Consider the following 17,869-nt stretch of genomic DNA (forward strand, 5'->3'; position numbering starts at 1 on the left):
GAGAAAAATATTTAGGGGCTTAATGTGATGTATAACTTAGTGGAAAAGGAAGGAATCTCAAATTAGATTGTTTTTTTTTTTTGTTTTCTTAAGGTAGTAGTTGTACGTTTTTTTCGTGCAATAGAATGATGTCTATAGGTTCATATTTTCAAATAAGAAATTGTAAATATAACGTTATACTATCAATGTCATTTAATTAAACATTTTGAAAACCTCAAATTAGATTGCTTTTTTTTGTTTCCTTAAATTAGCAGTTGTACACTTTTTTCATGCAATTGAATGATGTCTATAGGTTCATATTTTCAAATAAGAAACTGTAAATTTAACGCTATACTATCATGTCATTTAATTAAATATTTTGAAATCATGCTATTTAATTAAACATTTTGAAATGATGTTTTACGGATGAAATTTACAAGTTTTGATGTAGATTGTTGGTATCCAATAATAAGACATTTTATTTTATGACTATTGAACATTAGGGGCTAAAATGCATAAAAAATTTGCAATACACATAAAATGACATAACTAGATCATCATCTCGAAAAAAATATTGTTTTTACCACTAATATATGTGTAGATTGCAAAATCTATATTTAAATATGGTTATTGCATTTATGGAAAAAACCTCACAATGCCAAATATTTGCTATGTTAATGTTATTCATTGGAAATTGCAAGTTTGGATGAACGCATTGATTTGCAATTGAGAAGAAACATTAATAGCAAAAACTTGTAAGCACATACAAATTAGAAATTTTTAATTTACAAATATAAATTAGTTAGGATTGCCTTTAAAAATAGAATTGTACATTAACATTTTTGTATAGAGGAGTTAATTGTGTCATGGTGGAAAAACGGTTAAATATAATTGAAAGACATATGTAGATGGTTGTACTTGGAGTAGCGAGGTGAAATTAGTTGTAAGCGAGCTTCTTTTTTTCTTTGTTATGGTTGTGTAAGGTAAGTTTTTGTCTATTAGATAGTTGTATTGAAATAAGAAATCTTATAAATTGAGAATGGAAATAAAAAATCTTATAAAACTGATAAAGGAAATTAGACTACTTAATTATGGATGTGATTAAAAATATATTATGTTGTTATTTATATTATTTGATTTAAAATTGATTTGTTATTTAAAATGATATAATTGTTAATGCTTATTTACATTTATTTACCTTAAATAAAATGATTTAAAAAAAAACATTTTATTTATTTTCAAATAGATCCATTAAATAGTGTAGAGAGAAAAAACACAAAACCATAAAATAATTTCATGCATAAATATCCATAAAACTAAAAAAGCATGCTAGGATGATCTGAAATTTTATGATTTGAACTAAAATTTTAGAACCGATCATTATTTCAAGAGTTTATTGGAACCTGATATTTCAAGGATATTCCTTGACATGTAAAAAATCCAATTTCTTGTGAACACAGTAACATTAATGATTATATTAATCAAAAAACTAATTTTTTGTGTGACTAGAACATTTAAGCTTTATTTTTTGAATTTAGAAACATTATATTTTTTATGTTTAAAATTAAGAAACATGGAGGTTATTTTTTATCTATGTAAATTGGAAATTAAAAATTATATATTTTTAAAATATTTGTGTATGCATGCAATTTTGATTTTTTGAATTTAGAAACATTATATATTTGTGCATGCATTTAACTTTGATTTTTTGAATTTAGAAACATTATATAGTTGTGTATGCATTTAACTTTGATTTTTTGAATTTAGAAACATTATATATTAGTGTATGCATGCAACTTTGATTTTTTGAATTTAAAAACATTATGTTTTTATGTTAAAATTTTCAAGCATAAAAGTTATTTTTAATCTTTCTAAATTGAAAGCTGAGATTCTTTATTTCTTTTTTCTACCAAATCTTTCTTTCTTTTTTCTATTATTTTTAAAAATTTCATCTACTAAAATAAAATTATCTTGATCTCATATTCATATATATATAATTTATACCAAAATCAAAGTTACACTAATTACACTAAATCATAAGAATACTAATTATGATTAAAAACTAGCATATCTATAAATAAAATTTACATGGCCAAGAGATATCAAATTTAAAAAATCTTTACTTTAGCACAGACAATTTAATTTCATATGGTTAATATTTATTAGTCTAATTTTAAAATATGAAATGATTTGGATGCAAAAATAAAATAAAAATAGAAGTCTATTTTAAATATAGATTTAAAAACATAATTTTTTAAATTAGATGTTTTAAACTTAAAAAATATAATTTTTAGAATTTAGTCTTATTTTAGAATATGAAATGATTATCATGAAAAAAAATAAATTTTTCTTTTAAATCTATATTTTAAAACATAATTTTTAAAATTAGAAGTTTGAAGTTGCTTTTTAATTTAGATTTGTTTCTTTTAAATCTAGATTTAAAAATATAATTTTCTTTTTTGCATCTAATAAATAACAATAATAGAAAGTTGCTTTTTAATTTAGATTCTAGTCTTTAACTTATTTTCAAATTATATGTTGTCTAGTCATTAAAATGACATGAATAAGAAAGTTGGATGGGTGTCATTGAAGTGTTTATCAATCATCATTGTTACCTTAACTTCCCCTAAGTTTGTTGTTGCTAATTGCAAAAGAAATATTCATTACTATAATAAGACTCAGTTATACTTTGTTTAGATATTACTCAATATAATAATAATTCTAATTATAGTTGTAAGAAAAAGTTAATATGCTCGTTATTTTAAGTAATTAGGTGTGTGTGTGTGTGTGTGTGTGTGTGTGTGTGTGTGTGTGTGTGTGTGTGTACATATATGTATATATACATATGTATATACATACATACATATATATGTGTGTGTGTGTGTGTGTGTGTATATATATATATACACACACACACATACACATACACATACACATACACATACACATACACACACATAGATACATATACAGATACAGATACAAATACAGATACATATACAGATACGTATACAAATACAGATACATATACATATACACAAATACATATACATATACACATATACAAATACATGTGTGTGTGTGTGTGTGTGTGTGTGTGTGTGTGTGTGTGTGTGTGTGTGTGTGTGTGTGTGTGTGTGTGCATATGTATATGTATATGTATTTGTATATGTGTATATGTATATGTATTTGTGTATATGTATATGTATCTGTATTTGTATACGTATCTGTATATGTATCTGTATTTGTATCTGTATCTGTATATGTATCTATGTGTGTGTATGTGTATGTGTATGTGTATGTGTATGTGTATGTGTATGTGTGTGTGTATATATATACACACACACACACACACACACACACACACATATATATGTATGTATGTATATACATATGTATATATACATATATGTACACACACACACACACACACACACACACACACACACACACACACACACACACACACACACACACACACACACACACACACACACAATATTTCATATTGATTTAACCTTATCTACAATGCACATCCACATTCGCTCCTCGTTGTATTGGCAATATTTTTTTGACATGTTAAATATTCAATCCAGACATGTTTCTTGTTTTAGGTAGTTTATTTTTTTATCAACAAGAGGCTAACAATTTTCTGGTAGGACTTGGGTTTTTTGGGTTTAAAAATGCACAAATGAAGCCTATCAGGTAAAAATATTGAGTAAAAATCAAATATAAGTATAATAATTAGTCTAAAGCATATTATACTATTATTTTAAAATGAAAACATAATATAATATATAGTCAACTTAGAATAATCACATAATGTCTCACAATGTGAGTGACAAGTGTTCAATACATATAAAGTCCAAACAATATATAAAACTAAATGCCTCCCCACATTACTTAGGTGATTGCCATGCCACATCATCCTTGATTGAGACTATGGCCTCTCATGTAGCACCATGGTGATCCCTCAAAGTCATTTAGCCTCCTCATTTATTGTATTCATCTCAACATGCTACTTTTGAATAGTTATTTGTAATGAGTAATGAAGAAATCACAAGATGGCACATGCATGGTCCTTTGTACCTTGCATTGATCAGGTCATCATGCTTGAGTCAATCCTACATCACATGAATAGCATCAAAATCTAATTAGAGCCTCCATTAATTTTGGATGGCCTAATCTTGCTCCACCTATGTGGTGAACCTCTCTTGAGCTAATGTTGCGCATTTGATGGAAGTAGCTTGACATACTACTATGAGTTTTCATTGGCTTGATGAATGACACAATTTGCTTCGTTGGAATGACCAATATACCTTGTGTTATGTTCTCAATAATAGTTGAGATGAGAGTGAGCCACTCTGCCACTCTCCCTACAAAATCACAAAATTTGTCAATCACATGCAGATAAGAATAATAAAATATAATAATTTGGTATGCAAAATCATAAATATGATACCTGGATCTTTGGTTTGCCAATCAACATTAAGAAAAACATTGTAGGAGAGGAATATTAAAAGTGCCCTATGGATATAGTGCACCTATAGTGGATGCTATTTAAGTGCATCAAGATTGTAAAATGGTAATGACTTTTCCCTCACCCATCTTGTTGCAAAATCAAGTGAAACACTTGCATCATCAAACATTGAGCAATCGTACTAAGGAGTCAATATCATCATCATTTGTATCAACTTGATACATAGGGGTGAAGTCGCCATCTCTCTCCTCTAGAATATTGAACATTATGTCTAAAAAATGAGTTTGAGGGAACTACTTGACAAGGACCAAATCATCAAAAAACATGATCAAGTTGAAGAGAGTCCTTAATGATCAAGTTTCTACATAAAATTCATTAATAATGTCAAATGTAGTCTACCATAAATTTGTTATTTGCATCTAGGGCCCACTATTAATATAATCTCCATGTAATATTTGTTGGTCCTAGCCAATAAAAAACATCTTAAATCTTTGAGCATCCACCTCTCTACACTTGCCAATATCATTAGTATACAATCAAGTGACAACAACATAAAATAAAACGATAAACATATTTTAAAAAGGGTAAAGGATGACTCATGTCATTAGGAAGCTCACCCTATTAAATCCTCACCCATGCCTAATCTCCCATCATGTGCTCATTTCTCCTCCTTACCACGATTATGTTTGAATGTAAATATCACTTTAAGCTTTGAATGTACTTATCTATGTAGGGTGTAAGTGTGAATGAAAGTGACATTTTGCTATTCAACCCCTTTATATAGAAAAGTAATTTGCAAATCATAAGTCCTACTACCTCTATACTCAAGTCAAACTAATCTTATGGATGGTCACATACATTAATTATGATGACACATGGCCAAAGAACATTTTGGCCACTTTTTTCATGGGTTGCACATACTATTACTATTATCTTCCCTTTCACCCATGACACCTATACACGACCACATTGATTTATGTCACTTATCTATGCATAATGACACATTGTAGGATCGTAAATTGTATCCTCGTACAATTTCATAATCATTTGGGCTTCACTTTGGTATTTTTGCCTTCTATGCCTTAATTTTGCATGATTTTGCTCACACTAACATCATATTTGCAATCCTCATTTATTGCTCTATTTTCTAGTCTTTTGTTTAGCCCTGATGGACTAGACAAGGGTACCTAACACCCTTGTCCAAACCAAAGGGGCCTAATTTTGGACCCTCTAATGATAGGAAAATTTTAGGGGGGAATATATTTCTTGTGTCGACCTTCATAATTTCACACACATTTTGTGGGGTGAGGTATAAAAGCAAGTCTTAACCCCTCATTGACACACTTCCCAATTATATCTCTCAATTTCAAATTCAATTCCTATCAAGCAAATTCAAGTGAGCAAGTAATCAAGCATCATTAGAGCAGTGAAGAAGAGGTCAAGTATTCAAATTTCAAGCATTCAAGATGGCATCCATGATCAAGATCTTATGAAGACATCCAAGAATTCCTACACGACAACATCAACCTTTTCATAAAGACTTCAAAGCAAGATTCATAAAGGTATAACATTTCCAATTTAGCATTTCAATTTCAGATCTTGCCTTTGCCCTTTCAAGGCATGCTTTCAATTTCATTTCAAGTCATCATAGGTTTAATTCCAAATTTGGGGTCTTAGGAAAAACCCTATCAACCTAACAACATTTTTCCCTCTTGTGTTTGCAGGTGACAAGATATGAAGACAACAATTATAGATATGAGAAGAGATTGAGATAAACAAGACCTAATTTTGAAGAACCAGAAAACCCTGGACACTGGAAATCGACAAATAGTGTCTGACACATTTTCAATTTATCTTTTAGGGATATACTCAAAGTGATATCTTTATTATGAAAATATCACATTTTTCTGCACCAGATAGCCTTGGATAAGGATGCCTAGTGTCACTGTCCTTGACTTCTAAATCCAAATCTCAACCACAAGTTCCCTCTACTTCCCATTTCCAGATCTATGCTTCATGTCTGCATATTTGTTTTGAAACTGTTTGTACATATTGATCTTTGTCAATTTTGCATTATCAACTCTAGTTCTTGCATTCAATTCACATCTTTTTCATAGCTCATTTTCAACTCAATTCCAAGGAGTATTGAATTCACCTTATGCTTAGTTGCTTTCACATCAAATTGGAGGTGGAGCCAATTGAGATCATACTCCTCCTAAATGTAATTATATGGAGATAGGTTTGATTCCTAGTTTGCATGCATAAGCTTGTGAACCCTATTTCCACCTATTACACACATGTTTTATGATCATGCGTTTATTTTTACTAATATATCATTTATGCCATGTGTCATGCACATTTATTACATTATCATTTTAGACCCAAAGGCAAAAAATTAACAAAAAAATATATGATTTTACATGTGCCTTCACAATCATATCTTATTTTCTTTAACAATTACACTTTATACTATTTATTGAGATTTGTGTCACATTAGGGACACAATAAGCCTTCCCCACAATTTATCAACTACATGTGATGTCATGTATCAATATCTTCATCATTATTAGGGGCCTATTGCCTTAAAAATATACATTGCGTGCTCGTGTTGCACCAATGGGAGCATATGCCTTTTCAAGTCTATAATGTGCTTACACGTGTTCTTTCGATCATTGAGGGTCACATCACCACTCATTGCACATGATGAGGGCTACTTCATTCTTTGACACCATCTCCATCACAATGTGCTTGCCACAATTGCATGTAATGCATTTGATTTACAATTATTATCTACATGATTTACATGCCTGTGTGCTTAACTCTCATCTACATTTCATGTACTATTTTTCTTCTTTCAATTCATTGTATCTTATACCTACAACCAATTATAGGAGCATATATTTTGTTATTTACACATAATGAGGACATGACATGATAGATTCTCATTTCCTTATAATCATATTACCATTTTCCATATAGATATACATTTTCTAGCCCCATTTCCTTCATTCTTCATTGACAATAGAATTCAAGCTACATTTGTTCTTATCTATGTGACAAAAGCTACTCGTGACATTTTTCCTCTATTTTGCAAGTTCCCATGAAGAGTGCATACCAAAGGATGAACTTCCATGATCACATTCTATAGGGTCTATTAGCATATGTGAACCCTCACGATATCCTTTTGTGTTTGAATATTTACTTTATATACATTTTTGTAAGTCTTGTGTACTTTAAGATACATGGTCATCATAGAGCTCACATGTACCTCAAAGTGACAGAAAAATGTAATGAAAAATTTATATACCCATGTTGTTTCCATTTAGTTTGGTGCTCCTTTTGAGGGAATGCCTTAATACATTTGCATATTAATAAACGTGGTAATCTTGTGAAAACTTCAGCCTTTCTCCAATGCTCTTTATGTGTCCACTTATATGCAATCTACACATATATAGTCTCCACCTTACATAAACTTAGATATATCTCAATATATTTACTTGAATGTGTATTTTGCTACACATATTCATGCACATATCTATATAGATTCTACTATGCACTTGATTTGACCATTTCTATGTCCTAGGTTGTTTTTGCAAATAAAAGGTTGAGACCTCAAACATGGATTTGACCCTTGAAATTTCAAATTTAAACTCAATTTTGGTCAAATTCCCATACATTCATTTTCTACCTAGATTTACTTAATACAAGTTTTGCATGAGATATAACCATTTCATTGTATTTAAAGATATTCAATTAAGGTCCAAGGCTGGCCGCTATGATTCCATCTCATTCTAATTATTCTCACTAAAGAAGAACATGACCCCTAATAACATACCAACATCCCTCGAAAGGTATTTTTGAAGATCACCAATCTAGATTATAGAAGTAAACTTAGGTAATTCAAGAAGCAAGAGTATACAAACTACTAGATTTTTTTTATCAACCTTGATCTACAAAATTAAATCATAATAATACAATCAATTTTTTTCCTAATTCTAAAACAAAATATAATTTACAAACATAATTTTTTAAATAGAAAATATCTAAATTACCAAACAAAAAACTCACTCTATTATTAAACCTAAAACTAATTTTATTTTATTTATGTCACCATACATCACAAAACTCTCAATTATTTAATATAAATTAATTTCTATTAATAATTTTTAATTAATATCTAACTTAAAATATTACTACTTTTTTCAAGGCTTGTCCCTCTCACAATTAACTCTAAACACAATCGAATAGTCATAAATTAATATCAAATCAACTTATGCTTTTCAAGATTATTATATATATATACGGTCAAACCTGCCTCAACAAACTTCACCTTAAATATTCTTTAAACTTTATTTTAGCTCGATTATTTTTGAATGGCATATCAGGAACATTAAACAACAAAGGCAATCACATCTAAGAATATTTTTATATCAAGAAAAACAAATTTACTTAGTAGACACGTAAATACAGAGATAGGTCCATAATTACTCTTATTATCATCTTTCTAGAATATTCTTTCAAACTTCAAATTTTTTATTTTCGTTTTCTTTTTCTTTTTATGATTCTAGCTGTATTAATTATAAAGTTTGTTGTTTTTATGATTCTAGTTGTATTAATCATAAAGTTTGTTGTAAGGGTGTAGTAGATGAACATGTTAATAGAAAAAACAAATTCACGTAAAATAAAGAAGATTTAGGGGAAGAGTACCATCTTAAGTTTTTAAAGAGCACAACAAATTTCAACCACTTTTTTTAGCTGTCTTTGTATGCGACTTAATTGCTTATAGTTATTGTCTTGACTTATGGGTAGTAAAGAGGAATGTTGTGCGATTAGTTATGCATGCAACTACCCTAATAACCCTGTACTCTTGTTACCAATAAAGTTGCACATTTGATCTAATTACTTTTTTTTTCCCAAAAAATAGGGGACTATTGACCCACTAGATTTTTTAGTAGACATATAATTAGCAAAATCTAATGAATCCCCTTCCCTAGAAGAATGCAAGTTAATAATTGCCTTTATGTTTGCTTCACATAGCATAAAGAAGACAAAACGTACAGGGAACCTTCCTCTCCTCCTCACATGTGAAGAGAACCCAGCCTTCCCTCCTCCCTCCCTCAAACGTACAAGGGATCCTCCTCCTCTGAATAGTCATTGTCATCTTTAACATATTTAACTTTACTAAAATTTGAATGTTTTTAACAGTTTGTAATATACACTTGACTTTTAGATGTCACTATATAGATTTAAACTTGGATCTCCCTCTTTAATCCCCTATAGCCTTGCCATTTGAACATAAACCCTTTGACAATTATTATTGGGTTATATATTGCGTGTTCTTTTTTTTCAAATAATCGTTGTCTAGAAAAGGAAAGATTGATAGCTGTTATCTTATGTTTAGAATTAAGAAAAAAACTGTTTTCACAAAACACATCAATGAGAGGATCAATCCTATGATGACACACAGATTATCAACAATAATATATACCTAATGCACATGTTTCATGCTAACTCCCCGGGAAAAAAAAATAATACTTTTTTAAACTGACTATCGCACGAAATTGTAAAAATCTATAAAATTATTTTCTTAAAAAACATCTAAGCTAAAACTGTGCATGATCTTTTCCCCATTTTCTCTGTGGGCCTTGCATTTATTTTGCTCCAGAGACTTTCTTTTCATTTGGCAAAGTACTTAAATAGGTGTTGTCCATTTGTGCTTTACTTTCTTCTTCTGATTACGTTAATCATCTGGTCTGCTAACCACCAATTCCACCCAATTGCCATTATTAAACACCCACGTTTATCGAGGTGGTTGCCACCAAGACAGACAAATGTCTCTGTATTTTTCAAACAGACGGTAAAATTGACCGCTTTGATGACAACTTTGCAACGAATCTAAATTACAATTTTATACAGTAAAAAGCAGAAGCATCCAAAGAATCCATTACCCATCACAATAATGAAAGGCATCTATCAAATTTTATCACAGGAAAACATAATTCTGCGTATTTACAGTACAGAGGGAAAAATGAAAAAAAAAGGAAGAGGCCAGATGAAGAGAGACTCGACTGGTATGATTTCTTCTCAGTACAAACCAATATCTAAACTGGGTAGTAACTAAAACTCTGAGAATGTTAATGAAAAATCTACACACCATGGATCGGAGATAAGATAACAAAAATGGTATAAAGGGTATAGTAACAAAAGAGAACAGAACAATGTAATTTAATTAATGATCGGAGCCAGAGATTTAATGTGCAACAGCCATAGGCATGGAGTACGAGATGGACCTCTGGTGAGGGGTAGCCAGCATGGCGGTGTGATCGAGAAAATCGTTGAGCGCCACGATGCTCTGCAAAATATGCTTTAAATCCTCGGACCTGGCAAAGCCAATGCTGCCCTGGCGGCGAACGGCATAAACATAGAAGGTAATACAACCCTTTCTGAACTTAAATCGCGCCATTTCACAGCCCGGAAGGGCTCTGATGAGCTTCTTGTTAACCTCCCCCAGCGAGATCTCCAGCGGCCACACGCGCTCCACCATCGATTTCAGCTGCTCCGATTCGAAGACGAAAACAACGACCTTCGATTTCTTCGTTCCCAGACCTAGGGTTAATGTGCGCCAAGCATGCTGTGCAAGAATGGAGAAATTCGTCGGAATAAAGGCCGCCGTGGTAGGAAAAGGATGCGATTCAGCGGCTGTAGAGAGCAAACGGCTGAATTCTAGAGGCGCAGCTCGGCGAACTTTGAAGTTCTTTATCATCAGCTGCCCTCCGAAGCGTAGGCCCTTTACAGAGGCCGTTGGCTGAAAGGCCGGATCCCCTCTTTCCTTCTCCTTTTCCATCCTCTGTGACTCAGAGCTTCAATCCCTGGCCTTTCCCTCCACTTCAATCTCCGGCCTGCTTCAGAGCTTGTTCTAATGGCGGATTATGATGAGGGGGAGACTGAAAAAGAGGGAAAGAAAAGCGGATCAGGGGATCCGGTCGGACATTTCGTGGGTAAGAGTGAGGTGGAGCACTGGAAAAGGAATCAGAGAAAGGGGGCAGAAGACAGTGGGTGAGGTGGGAATTGTAAGGATCTCTGATCTCTGACTGATCAGATCGACAGAGAGAGAGAGAAAAGGCCCTTTTCCTTTACTGCTTTGTAGCGCCAAAAATAAAGAGTGGAAAGATATTGGAGGATATTATTGTGACGCATGGACCGAAAAGGATAAAAATATAACAATTCGTCTAGCTGTACGCGCTCTTTACTCCCCGACTTCAATCTCCGCGCAAATCCAGACAGAAAGACAAAAGCGGTTAGTTAGCCCTCGTCGCGAAGGAACGCTAGTCACATCCCACGCCGAGAGGAGGTTCAGGTGGGGGTTGTGTTTGGATTGAACGTCTTTTTATATTCTATAAAATTTAGAGGTACCTACTTGCACTTCAATACGAAGTCGAGATTGGAGTTCTTTTTATAGGGGAAGAGCATTAGTTACCGTTTATGTTTCAATAATCATTCATTCCTTGTGCATCCAACCTTCAACCTCTTAATTACTAACTTTAAAAAAACTTAAAAACAAATAACTAAAAGCCCATTAATAAATTTCATGTGTATCTCATTTTGTAGCTTTTTTGGATCATATTTGGCCCATTTGTGCACCTTTTTTGGTACCCATGGTGTAGTACTACTAAGACATTTGTGCATAAATATTAACAATTTTAAGTACACGGTTATTAGGGCATTTTTAAGCAAGTATCGGGCGACATTTTGAAATGTGTACTTTTTGACCCTTGCGTGCATAACAGATCCCACAATGTTAATTGTTGTTACCCAAAAGCCAAAACAATAACTATAAACAATTAACTCTCATGTGGAGATAACAAAACAAAAATATTCAAAATCCGATGTACCGTTTAGAATCTGTGAGTGTGCGATTTTAGCTATAATGGCTACTAGTATGCTTCTCCTGGTGTGTTGGTTAATGGTGTTGTTGTTGTAACTACCAAGGTTCAATTTTTTGTTGGGCCATTGTGATCGCAAGCTTGTGCCTTTGCTGATCCAATGTGGCCGTAGCATTGTTAAATGGGGATAAGGTCCCTTGTTTGTGACATCACTAGTTTATAGCTTCGGATCAAACACATCTCACGTGGTATCAGACGACATGTCGTGCCAATGTCACCGATCATGTTAAAAAGTTTACCCAATACTTAAAAAAAACCAAGGTTGAGATCAGTATATAAATGGTTATGGTTTAAGTATATCAGACTACCTATCTTGTATCACATGTAGGCATATAAATAGTTATGTTTTATAACATATTGAACTACCTATTTTGTATCACATTTAGAAGGCATCTAATTGTGCTACAAGAGATCAATTTATGAATGATTATGGCTTATAGTATATCAGACAACCTATATTGTATTACTTGCACGTAATGGTTATGGCTTATAGTATACCGGACAACCTATCTTGTATCACCTGTAGGCATATAAATAGTTATGGTTTATAACACATCCCACAACCTATATTGTATCACTTATAGGCACATAAATGGTTATGATTTATAGTATGTTGGACTACCTATATGCGTCTAATTATGCTACAAGAGATCAATTTATAAATGTTTATAGCTTATAGTATATCAAACAACCTATCTTGTATCACTTGTAGGCAATGGTTATGGCTTAAAGTATATTGGATGACCTATCTTCTTTTTTTTTAATCAGTAATTGGCCGAAGCCTGAATAACTTTTGACTGGAGCTATGAACCAGTGGGGACACAGATATTGGACGACCTATCTTGTATCACATGTAGGCATATAAATATTTATGGTTATATCAATTGATAATTGCTTATGGTTTATAGTATATTGTACAACCTATCTTGTATCACTTGTAGGCAATGGTTATGACTTACAAGCATATATTAGACAACCTATCTTGTATCACATGTATGCATATGAATATTTATGGTTTATAGTACATGACAACCTATATTGTGTCCCTTGTAGACACCTAAAAAGTTATGGTCTATAGCATATTAGACTTCCTATCTTATATCACATGTAGGAGGCACCTAACTGTACTACAAACTTAATAGAAACAAGGCATACATACCTTAGTGTTTAAAGAGTTAGATCTTGTGACCTCTCTTTCAAGAACACAAATTCTTCGTCATTAAAAAAATTCATAAATAACAACATCTACTATTTTAATTTAAATTTTATTTAATCAATAAATATGATAACATTAGAACTTATATCCCTTTTTATAAAAATACAAGATTTTTTTACCAACTAACTCAATCGTACAAAGTAAATACTTTTGTCGCAAAGGTTTTGGTAATTAACAGACGTACTTGAATACAATTGCTTTCTGCCATACTTGTACTAGGAAATATACGCGGTGCCTGCATATTGTGGGTTGGGTGGCTTTTCTATACTTTGGACCCGTGTATTAGGGTCACCTTTTTCTATGAAATGTAATAGGTCAAGTAAAGGTATTATCACTGTTAGAATGGCTCCATCAAATGGGCAATTCGATACATGGTCACATGAGCATGCCCACAGCTTAAGCAATGTATGATGGCCTAGTTAGACGTGTATGTGGCAAAACCAAGGGCCATGATTAGAGCTGAGTAGTAAAAACGTGAGTCATGATTAGAGTTGTGGGGGGGAAATAGATTACACCCTCTTATCTAGGGCTTACAAAATAATAAATAGAATAAATTAAGGGTTGTGTGGGGGAATAGATTACACCCTTTTATCTAGGGCTTTACAAAATAATAAATAGAATAAATTAAGGGTCATAAACATGATTGTAAATGAGAGGGTTGGAATAATTAAAAAAAAATTTAAATTTAAAATAAAATAAAATTATGTCTAGTAAACATTTTAATGTGATCGGTGATGCACGACACACTCTCCGGTTTCACGTGAACGTTTTTGACCTGGAGCTATGAATCGGTGAGGTCACAAACGAGGGACCTCATCCCCACACTTCACTTATTCAAATCCGCAAGCACAATGGCCCAGCGAAGGCACAAGGCCTTGTGAACACAATGGCCCAGCAGGGATTTGAACCTTGGTGGCCGCTTCACCAACAAAGTGTTTAAATCACGACACTACATGTCCGAAGACTTGTTTTTAAAATTATTAAATGAAATAATTAGATTACATAAATATAATATCTTTATTTTTAATAAGTAGATTACATTACGATGGGTAAATGCACATCTAAATTAGAAGTTATTATTCTTTCTGTGATCTTAAATAGGGTATCTAGTTCATTACAGTCATCTACGAGTCAAACTTGACATAATCATGCCTTTAGGGGTTCGAACCTTAATGGATGTCATAATCAAGAAACGTGATATCATCTTCACCAATTGAGCTACAATCTTTTGATTATTTTTTAAATTTTGGGTAGTTCACAATTGCTATAAATTATTGCATTGTGCTTCTAGATTCAATTGCTTATAGTTTATTTGCATCAATATTTCGGATTGCACTCCGTGATCCATCATCAAGATGAGAGAGTTGTAGATAGAAAATAGATAATTTGCAGACTAAGATAGGTTAAAAAGGGGTGGAGGGGTTACACCAAATTCAAGGAAAGAAAAAATATATTATATTATTATTGAGACATAAGTTTTGTTATTAAATCAACACTTTTATACTATTTTTATAACTAATATTAAGGCCCTCAATAAGATCTCCTTAGGATTTTTATTATTATGATTATCTTTCTTGATAATATTATGGCTACTATGAGTATTATTGGTATGATTTTCCTCTTTTCTTTTTTTATTATATTTTCAATAATTTATTATCATTTTCTTTAAATAATAAGGTCATTAATATATAGCTAATCAATTATAAATGATACGATTTTGAATTTTAAACTTAGTTTTTATAGTAGACACATCAGATCCATACATGCATTTTAGCTACCATCACACCAAATCTAACCTACACATTTATGTTGATCAATAATCACTTTGATAAATATTCTAATATTAATTGAATAAGTCCTAACTATTCAATTAACCAATCCAACCTTTCATCCAACATAAATTGAATAAATTACCCATATTTATTCAATCAGTTTAAACTAATTTGACCATTTTTTTCTAATATTCCCACCTTAATTAAATAAATCACATTTAGTTGATTAAACCAATCATTTCCCATATCCTCCCATAAATAAAATAAGTAAATCAATATTTGTTTAACTCATCTAAAACCCACCTCACTATTAGTTGGATAAAAATAATAGGTTTGGCCAACTAATTTTTTATTTGCACATTCCTCTACCAAGTCTTCATTAAAATAATCAAAGGTCAACCTTTTACAAGACTCCAAAAATAACTTTTTCAATCTCTACCCTCCATCAAAATTTTAATCAAATCTCCATCCTTCATTCCTCCTTTATTCTTACCCCAACCATGTGCACTAATCACATGTGTCGTTGTCATCTTCTCATTCTCTCCTACACGAGAATCCATCTTAGTCCTTCGTATCATAAGATCTCATGTGATTCATTCATTCAAACATATGCCAAATCTATAAAAAAAAATCATGTCTTTTATCATTTTTGCCTTCATTTTGTGTTAATATGAAATGTAAAACCTGATATTGTTGGTATTATGGATGTGTTGCATTAGTTTTATCATTGATGTCAGCACTTATCCTTCTGGAGATCTACATTGTTGGTTTGGCACTATGGTTATATTGGTTTATTGTTGAAACCGGCACATTGTGTTCACCGGCAAGTTCAGTGACTTATGCACAGTCACCGGTATATTGTTCACCGACAGGTTATATGGTTCACCGACACTAATGATGACTTGTTATCATCTGGAGATCACTTGATTATGTCGAAGACATGGTTTGGATACTTGGTTTTGGTGTTTTGGTTATTGGCCTAATCGGGTTGACATATTTGTTGTTACCGGCAAATTGGTCTAGGTTATGGACCGGTATACGTTATCTATTTCAGATCTGCACGACACATTATAGAAATGATTTATTGATTGGATATTGTTGTAAATGTATTGAGCCAACATGTTGTATTGCATCAAGACTTATTTGTAATTGATTTAATTGTAATATTCTTAGTGTGTCGACCTACACATTTGGTCTTAGGTTTTGTATATATGAAAGATCTCATTTGTGAGATGAGACATGGGATATGGTATGGTATTGTAACATGGTATGTGCGAATATTGAAGATCATATGAGCATACCATAGAGAAGGTTCAAGGAAGGTTTGAAGGTGTACATCAGAGCTTAACCGGTACTGAAACCAACATTGGAGATGTTATTTTGAGCAGTACATTATTCTAGGATTTAACCATCCTACTGTAGTCATTGCGACTACCATTTGAGTAGTGTGCTCTAGGCGGTTGGCCTTTCTGCATGTGTAGACCCCATTTGTATACACATACTATCTGCAGTAGTATCATCTGATTGCGGGTAAGGTTTCCCACTGTGGCTTTTCCCCTTACAGGGTTTCCACGTTAAAATATCTGTGTTATGTGTTATGGATGTTGTTCCTCTTTCTGTTTCATGCATTAAGTGTTACCGGTATTGATATTAACTGTTAATCTATTAACCAACATTAAGTTTGGTTTACCAGTATTAAGTATCAAGTTTGATTAAGTTATAATTGGGTTGAAATTCATTGACAACTAATTCACCCCCCCACCCCACCCCCTCTTAGTTGCCTTCTAGTTCCTAACAATTGGTATCAGAGCTAGGTCCTCTTTTTACAGAAGCCTAACAGCTTGAGGAGATCCTATGGCAACAAACATTTTCAGGAAGGATAGTCCTAAACTTGATGGAACTAACTATGGTATATGGAATATCAGAATGGAGACACATCTGAATTGCATTGGAAGAGACATATGGGAAGCTACAAAGAATGGCTATGTTGGTCCTACACCGAATCAACCTAATCCACCAACATTGGGAAAAGATCAAGAAAATGATTGCAAAGCAAGAGAAGCACTTTTGAGTGCATTATCAGATCAACAAATCATGGGATTATCAGACCGATCTACTGCTAAAGCTATTTGGGATAAATTGGAGACATTGAATGAAGGAGATACCACTGTCAAAATTGCAAAACTGGAATGTTACCGGTTTAGGTATGAAAATTTGAAAATGGAAGGAGATGAAAGAATTTATGCTTTTATGGAAAGAGTTAATGAAATTGTTTTAGGAATACAATGTTGTGGAGGATCCTTAAGTGAAGATGAAATTGTTTCTAAAGTTTTAAGAGCATTGCCACCGGTATACAAAATGAAAGTAACAAATATTAATGAGTTGAGAACAATGCCTAATACATCAGTATCTAGAGATACCTTGGTTGGAAAACTCTCAGCATTTGAGCTTGAGGAATTTGGTCTTGTTGCTACAATTA

At 32.3% G+C, this 17,869-nt stretch overlaps 1 protein-coding gene across 1 annotated transcript; it reads right to left on the reverse strand.

The window, feature by feature from the left end:
- Nucleotides 1-10,416: 10,416 nt before the first annotated feature.
- LOC131035021 (uncharacterized) lies at nt 10,417-11,663 on the reverse strand. Its single transcript, XM_057966655.2, has one exon. It carries the CDS (start codon nt 11,301-11,303, stop codon nt 10,710-10,712), a length of 594 nt encoding a protein of 197 aa, XP_057822638.2. The 5' UTR covers nt 11,304-11,663; the 3' UTR covers nt 10,417-10,709.
- Nucleotides 11,664-17,869: the final 6,206 nt, after the last annotated feature.

This window comes from Cryptomeria japonica, chromosome 2 (assembly GCF_030272615.1).
Source record: "Cryptomeria japonica chromosome 2, Sugi_1.0, whole genome shotgun sequence".
NCBI lineage: Eukaryota > Viridiplantae > Streptophyta > Pinopsida > Cupressales > Cupressaceae > Cryptomeria > Cryptomeria japonica.

Excerpts from the sequence above, each read along its gene's own strand:
- LOC131035021 (XM_057966655.2), bottom strand. The coding sequence starts at position 11,303 with ATGGAAAAGGAGAAGGAAAGAGGGGATCCGGCCTTTCAGCCAACGGCC.